General features: G+C 45.6%; 1 protein-coding gene across 1 annotated transcript; it reads left to right on the forward strand.

The window, feature by feature from the left end:
• Window positions 1-28: 28 nt before the first annotated feature.
• On the forward strand, window positions 29-6,686 carry SEC13 (SEC13 homolog, nuclear pore and COPII coat complex component). Its single transcript, XM_067003138.1, has 9 exons — window positions 29-124; window positions 391-435; window positions 1,211-1,326; window positions 1,781-1,932; window positions 2,759-2,892; window positions 3,676-3,809; window positions 4,303-4,423; window positions 5,219-5,365; window positions 5,857-6,686. The coding sequence occupies exons 1-9, from the start codon at window positions 122-124 to the stop codon at window positions 5,965-5,967; spliced, it is 963 nt and encodes a 320-aa protein (XP_066859239.1). The 5' UTR covers window positions 29-121; the 3' UTR covers window positions 5,968-6,686.
• The last annotated feature ends 1,436 nt before the right edge of the window (window positions 6,687-8,122 follow it).

Consider the following 8,122-nt stretch of genomic DNA (forward strand, 5'->3'; position numbering starts at 1 on the left):
GGGGCGGGGCGGGGCCCGGGCTCGGGGCGGGGCCCGGGCTCGGGGCGGGGCGCTGTGCCACGTCGGAGCTGCGCGGCTGCCGGGAGGGCCGCCCGCTGCGCCTCCGCTGCTTGCCGCCGCCATGGTAGCACCGGGCCGGGGCCGGGTGCGGTGGGGAGGGGGGGCCGGGCCCCTCGGAAGGGCCGGGCGGGAGGGCGGCGGGGCGAGCGGCAGCTCTGGGGCCGGGCCGGGCCGGGCCGGGCCGCGGCCTCTGCGGGCTGCCGGGGGCGGCCGGGTCCCGGGCCCTGCGCGGAGCCGAGCCCCGGGCCCCGAGCCCCGAGCCGCCGTTGAGGGCAGCCCGGGCGCCGCCCAGCCCCGGCCCGCGGCTGAGCGTCCGCCTTCCCCCCGCAGGTCTCCGTGATCAACACCGTGGACACGTCTCACGAGGACATGATCGTAAGCGCGCGGGGCTGCTGCGTTTGGCCGCCGGGAAGCGCGGCCCGGCGCCGCCGAGGGCGCTGAGGCGGGTCCCGGCGGGGCTGCCGGCGGCGCCTTCAGCTCCGCGCCGGGGCGCGGGGTGCGGGGCGCGGGGCGGCCTCTGCGCGCCCTGTGGCGCTGCCTTGCTGCGCGTGGGCAGGGGAACGGAGCTACCGGGGGAAGGAGAAATACTTCAGCGCTTAAAATCTTCATGCCCGTGTTCGCGTGGAACCAAATAGAGGCGCGTACCGGACGGAGCACAGCGTCAGGAGGTGGAACTGATTTCCCTGCGCCCAGACGCACCTGGGAGCGGGTGCACGCGTGTGCGTGGGAGGGAAGATTTCAAAGCGATTTGTAAACGCAAGGACTGCTCTTAAAACGTGAAGTTTCAAACCTAAATAAAAGAGTTCAGTATTTTTACACCAACATTACTTAATTAGAAACAAAGCTACATTACTTGGTGAAGGCATTACGGCCAGAGGCACCACGTCCCTGTCCTCTCCTGGAGTGCTGTGTGTCACCGCTGCACCCCCTGTGCCCTGACCGCACAACGTCTGTGTACGGAGAACAGCAACTGGGGAAAAAAGGACTTGTGCGTTTTATGTAGATTGTTTAAAAACTATGCTTCTTAACCTGTCATGCTGAGACTTGGCGATCTTTTCACAATTCTTAGAGCTACTTTTAAAATGTAATAATACTTGTTAAGAAAGCAGGAGTTAGGTGTGCTGACAGCGCCTCTCTCGTTGCCTTACAGCACGATGCTCAGATGGATTACTACGGCACTCGGTTGGCGACCTGCTCTTCAGACAGATCCGTAAAAATCTTTGATGTTCGGAACGGAGGGCAAATCCTCATTGCGGACCTAAGAGGGTAAAGTGTCTTAAAAAGAAGTGGAAGCAGAAGTCTGTAGCAGTTTGTCATTTTCCCTTTCGGTAGCATAGGATGCACAGTAAATTCCTCCGGGGTAGTTCTTCCTGTGGCTGGTTGTTGCTAAATAACTGTTCGGAGCCGTGAGAGGGGACAGAGAGCCGGTTAAAAGTACAATCAGCTTTCTAATTCATTGCCAACTTCAGACTTATAATTTTCTAGAAGTAAGCTCACCATCCTAATTGCTAACATAAGGATAAATGGTTGGAATTGTTTTCCATGGTAATGGCTTTGCCTGCAGTCCTACGTGCTATTTTTCATCTTGGCGTTACTCATATTCTTTGTGTCACTGTCTCAGTTACGTGCAGAGCACCAGTTTACGATACGATGGCTGTGAAATAGCCACAACTGGAATGGGTTTCTCTCAGCTTTTCCCAAATAATGCTGTTTCTTGCAGGCATGAAGGTCCAGTGTGGCAAGTTGCCTGGGCTCATCCTATGTATGGAAATATCTTGGCTTCCTGTTCCTATGACAGGAAGGTTATTATCTGGAAGGAAGAAAATGGCACTTGGGAAAAGACATACGAGTACACGGGGCACGACTCGTCAGGTACGTGGTGTCCGGAGCTGGGATGTGAAACTGGGATTACGAGGGGGGGGTTCAGGTTGGAATAAATCCATCGTTGTTAAGGAAGAAAGCCTCTTTCAGACAGACTGGTAAATTAATGGAGAGGCAGTAAGTCTACTCAGCATGGGGGAAACAGTCATGTAGTGGCATACTGCAGGATAAGCCGTCTTGATTCATACAGCGTTTGCACAGGAGTTGTTTTACAAATAAATTAGTTTCAGATAAACAAGACAGGGTACTGAATTGTTGAGGCAGTACTGCATGCACTATGGGAAGGAAGGAAGAAGCTGAGTTTTAGTATGCTCTGTTTTGTTTTCCAAGAGAGACTGTCTTGTTGAAATGATCAGTCTTCCTACAGGCAAACTTAAGAAGTCTACACATTTCTTAGTATTCCAAAGCCCAGCGACACTGATACCGGCCACCAGAGAAGGGAAAGAGAGACGAGTCTTGCTGTTGAGTGTTATCCTCAAAGGCATTGACTAGAACGCTTTTGATCCATGCTTCTGAGGCTAGGCCTGGATTAAAAATGAGAAAAGGGCTTTTTCTTTGATACACGCCTTTGTTTTGTTACAAAACTAGACTTCCAGTGCTATGCTAGGCTGTCAGATTTTGCTCTAGAGTCAGTGATACTCTTGCAGAGGATAGGCAGAGTTTTTTATCTCATTAAAAGTGCCGCAGTGGTGGTCTCCTCCTAAAATGGGGCCAAAAATAGAGGCAGTTTTCCATTATTCACTAATAGTAGTCGGTGATTTGGTTAGTTAGTCTTAGTTAGTCACTGTGTAACAACCCAGTCTGTCTCACCCCTCAGTGAACTCCGTCTGCTGGGCGCCACACGACTATGGATTGATACTGGCCTGCGGGAGCTCTGACGGAGCCATTTCGTTGTTGAGCTACACAGGTGACGGGCAATGGGAAGTCAAAAAGATCAGCAACGCACATACTGTAAGTCTGCATCTTTGGAACAGTTCAGAGTTCTTGGAGCTACAGATAATGTATAGACTGGATAAATACTGAAATACAATGAAATAATGTGAAACATTTTCCAAAATCAAAAATAACTTGTTTTAAATAAATCCAGTGTAGGAAGGTATGCTTTGTAGTAAGTAAAATAAAGTAGAAAAGACCCATGAAAGCCGTTAAACAGCACTGCTAATATGCCTTTATTAAACATTAGTGCTGTTGTGAAAATGGCTTTGATACTAAGAACACGTCCTGCAATCTGGCTGTGAATAAACTAAAGCTGGAAAAACTGCAGGACTTGTGTTTTCCCCGAGTAGTGGGGATTTTTGCTTAAGCGAACCTTGATAAGTATCTAAGCCATTAATGACAGTGGCTTGCAATCGCAGGAAATTGGGCTGTGGACCCACAGATTCCTTTTGCTGCATTCCTAAATCTTAGCAACTGAATGTGTCTTGCATCTTTCCATTTTTTAATCTGTCTCCACTGTTTACGTATCTAAATGATATTTGCCCATAAAACAGTTACTTAGCTACCTAAGACTTCCTGAGTAAATGCCCTGTTGAGACTAGACTGTATCTGGAATTCTTATTCATCCAGTGTCCATCCAGCATTGCACAAGAATCCTAGTTTCCTAAACAGGGCTTATTTCTCCTCCTCCCACCCCAAAATAGACAGTATGCTAGGTGTCCTTTGCCCCCTCAGCAACTTTCTATTTATTTAGAGCAAGCAACTTTTAGTAATGACATTTTTTTTTCCCTTAACTAGATTGGATGTAACGCAGTTAGCTGGGCTCCTGCTGTTGTACCAGGCAGCCTTATAGAACAACCATCTGGTCAAAAACCAAACTACATCAAAAGATTTGCATCTGGTGGCTGTGACAACCTTGTGAAGATCTGGAAGTAAGTGCTCGGTTGCCAGTCTTCAGAACCTTTAAAATGTGTTCTTCTTTATAGTCTCTGAACATCCCTGCTGGCACCTCTATGCTTTCATTTTAAATTACACTTTTTAGAGAAGTACTTCAAAAATAGAAGCAACTTGGTGACTTCCAAATAGTTACAGCAATTCATGTCAGACCTGCTTAATATTGAAAAGTGGCTTTTTAATCACCGTTGGTTACATTTGTTATTTGGACAATAGCAGATCTCTGCACAGTAACTGAAGTCCAGTTACTCTTCTCCTGTGCTGCGTTCTGCCCTCTAGAAGGGATTTTGTGTAAGCCATAGAGCTTTTTGGAGAAGAGTAGGAAACGCTTGTGCTTTGTATTGTTTGGATGAACCAGGAGTCTGAAAGCTACAAAAACTGTCTTCCGGAACAAGAGCCGGAAAGTATGCCTGTATGCCGGAAATGTATGCTGCTGCCGCCACCCTTGTAACTGTATAAATGTATTTTCAGAGAAGAAGATGGTCAGTGGAAAGAAGAGCAGAAGCTGGAGGCTCACAGTGACTGGGTTCGAGACGTAGCCTGGGCTCCATCCATAGGTTTGCCTACAAGTACCATTGCTAGCTGTTCACAGGTGAGGCTTCCATCGGAGTGACAGGGGCAGGCTCTCATTGCCGCCTTTCCCATTTACAAGAGAAAAGGGGAAGGAAGTAAAGGGATAGTAAAGGTAGAACTGTTGTAACAGGTCCTCTTGGTAATCCTCTTCTGTATCCGGGCCTGTGCTTGAAAGCCTTTGAGTCCCGTTCCCATCAAACTCAGAGGCCCAGCGGCAGTATTTCTGGACAAAGGTTTGTGTGGGTGTGGCGCTGTGCCAAGTACTACCTTCTGGTTTGAAAAGCGTGAGCAGAAGGGGCTCACTATAAGGAAGGGCTTCAAACTGAAGTTGTATTTTAATGTCTCTAGACCAAGTTCACTGCACTTCTAGCGAAAAATACTGTTTCCTAGTAACTTGCATTCTTAATCGTTGTCAGCTCTGATGTCCTCACGCTTCATGTTGACTCTAGTGTTTTTGCTGCTAATAGGGATTCTGGAACTGCTTGATTTTATAGCAAGAGGGCGACTCAGTAAGCTGCCAAATTGCTGTCAGGAGATTGGAAAGGAAAATACCAGCAGATATATATGTATTTTGAGAGTATTCCTCTGGTGTTTGCAAGTCGTCTCTTGTGTGCAGTGTTCCTCATCAGAGCTGTACTTACACCTTGCCTTTGTCTGTAGTAAGAACAAAGCCCCTTCGCTGTGTTGAGTAAAAATCGATGTAAACACATCTAGAGCTGTGACTTGCAAGTACAGTCATAGTCGGAAATGTAAACAAGTTGGTTTTTCTGTTAAAACTAGTGGTCCAACCAACTCAGCGTTGTTCCTTTTATAGGATGGCAGAGTGTTTATCTGGACGTGTGATGATGCCTCTGGAAATTCATGGTCACCAAAACTGCTGCACAAGTTCAATGATGTTGTCTGGCATGTGAGTTGGTCCATTACTGCAAACATTCTTGCAGTGTCCGGAGGAGACAATAAAGTGAGTATTGCTGCCTCAGCTTTTACTCTTGCATGTCATATTTTCAGAAGAGCTGGGATGAGATAGGGTATTCTCACTTCTGTTGTTTGAATCAAGACTGTTAAAGATGCTGCTTTGCTGCAAGAGTGTTGTTTTGGTTTTTGTTTGTTTTTTCTTCTGAATGACCAAAAGGGGAGGAAAGACCGTAACCCCTGGCAAACTGCTCGCAGTGCATTCTTAGTCCTTAATGGAGACTGGAAATGCAGACTTAATTTCATTTTGTAGGATACTACCACCAGATTTTACTCTCTCCCTCTTCCTCCTTCTCCCTCTTCCCCTTTATCAGTGGATAGTTTAGTATACAGCAGTAAATAGTTGATAATTTAGACAACCCTGCGATGCCTGACTTCTGTAGTTGTAGCCCATCACCAAACTAGTGATGTGATCATTACAAGGAAACGAGAAACTGAGAATGTGTTAAGGCTGAAATTTCTTCATGCTCTGTTTTCGAGGTCACGCTGTGGAAAGAATCAGTAGATGGACTGTGGGCATGCATCAGCGATGTCAACAAGGGCCAAGGAGGAGTGTCTGCCGTTACAGAGGGGCAGCAGAATGAGCAGTGATGCAGGAGCGAGCAGTCCAGCAGCAAGAAGTGATCACTAATACCTGATTTGCAATGTTTCTTGACTCAGATGAGAACTGGTTTTATCTAAACTGGACATGAACATGGGAAATAATTATCCAATTTTATGAGCACTCTATAACCAGTGCTGGGAGGCTACAATGTGTTGATAATCAGCCTTAATTGACATTCCCTTAAATTAAAGGTGAATATCAGAGCAAAGTACTGTGCCTTGTGCTACTCCTTGGTGCTGTAAAAGTAGTACCCTGCCTTCTGGTTTAGGGATCGGATTTAATTGGGTATGCTGGGGTCAGACTTCAAGCACTTGAGTAGGAACAGGAGGAGGCAGGCTGTTGCAGTGCTGATGCCTGAACTCTTCTGTGCAAGGGGACGAGTGTTCTGGCCATTCAAGTGAGGGGGAGGGCTGGTGGAGTTACCAACAGGAGATGACGGCCTGGCAGTAGTGAAATGGTGCTTAGATCCTCCTGAAAATAACATGCTGTACGTGGGTACATGAAAGTCTCCATGTTTTCCTGAAGATGAAAAGGAGTAGTGGAATGCATATGTATTTTGCTTTACGGTAATCTCAAACTTGGTTATTTAACCAACATCAACAAATCAAAATACAATTTGGAGATTTTTTTTTAGCCACACTTCTGTACTGTACCTCAGATTTTTGTTTAGATACCAACGGAATAAAGTCTTATTGCTTAAAGCCTGGTTTGCTGTAATTGGTAATCTTTCACGGGAACCTTATCAGGTTTGTCTACAGCCTACCTTCAAATGTGCAACAGTGCGGTGGTCTCTCGTCTGTGGTACTAGCTTTGTAACAGCTGGGAAGTTAGTAGTCCACTGGACTCTAGCGGTACATTCTGTAAGAAGGAAAAAAATGAAAACATGTTTGAATATAGCTGTCAGGGCAAGTGATACCTCCTCCTGGAATAGGTCTTACTGAGGGCAAAACTTTATTCTCTTGCCTGAATTGCAGTGGCACGTAACAGTTAAGTGTGTAAGGCTCAAACAAACCAGTTTTCAGTACGTTATCAGCTAAAAGCTGAAGCACTCTTCACACCCCACAAAAGGGAAAGCACTTAACTAAAAGGTCACATTCTTCCTTTATGCTTTGTACCTGTTCTCCAAAGTAGTGGTTCCAATGCATGCTCTTCATTTTCATTTAGTCAAGGATGATGTACCCCTTTTCTAGAAAAACCTTATTTCTGAAGCTATCTATAATAACCAAATGATACCCTAGTTTCTCCAACAAAAACACAGAAGTGAATTACCTTCCTATATACCAACAGCAGTATGCAATATTTCTGTTCTTAAACGTGTTGTAGCCTTCACACAAAAAAAAGCATCTAAAAGTTCAACATTGCATTCAAACAGCTTGGTTTGAAGTTGCGCAGCAAAGCACTATGTTCTTTCATCTTCCATTTCTATTAAGGTCTTAACTGCTAAACTGAAAAGGCTGCCTTACATTCTCAGTATCTTACCCATTCCCTACTTTCTGGTATGCAATACCTGATCATCTAAGAAGGCTTTACATTGGTTTAACTGCTGTGAAGATGAAACGGTTTTGAAATCAACCACATTACCTCCAATTAAAAAAAAAAAAATCAAAATCAAAACCTGATTCTTAGTCAACTTTTATTATACTTCGTTCTAATGAAAAAGGCGCACTAACTTGGTAAGCACACAAAAGAAATGTTTTCATATGGAGGCATTAGGTTCCATGATAAACCACATTAAAAGTTCACCTTACATTTTATGAGTTTCAATGCTAATGCTGCTTAGGAAGGCCCAATTCTGCCTTTTATCCCTTCATGCTTAAAATGCAATCTATTAAAATGTTTTTTAGTAATGATCAAAGTATCGGGAAAAGAAAAAGACAAAAAGTACATACTCAACATAGGTTTCATACCGAGGAAGTTAAACGTAGCTACTCAGTCTGATTAATGCCAACACGCTCTCTCCTGCACCAGTGTCTCCTCGCAGTGCATCGCAGCTTTGCCGAGAAGTCCATCGCCTCCTCCTGTTGGCAGCTCTCTTACCATCACCAGCTTCCTTGGTTTTATCAAGTCAGCTGACGCCATGGGCATGTTTCAGAAGTGACTTTCTTTTAATACTTGGACCGTTCCATAAACCTAATTTGCAAC

The sequence above is a fragment of the Anser cygnoides genome, chromosome 10, assembly GCF_040182565.1.
Source record: "Anser cygnoides isolate HZ-2024a breed goose chromosome 10, Taihu_goose_T2T_genome, whole genome shotgun sequence".
Taxonomy (NCBI): Eukaryota; Metazoa; Chordata; class Aves; order Anseriformes; family Anatidae; genus Anser; species Anser cygnoides.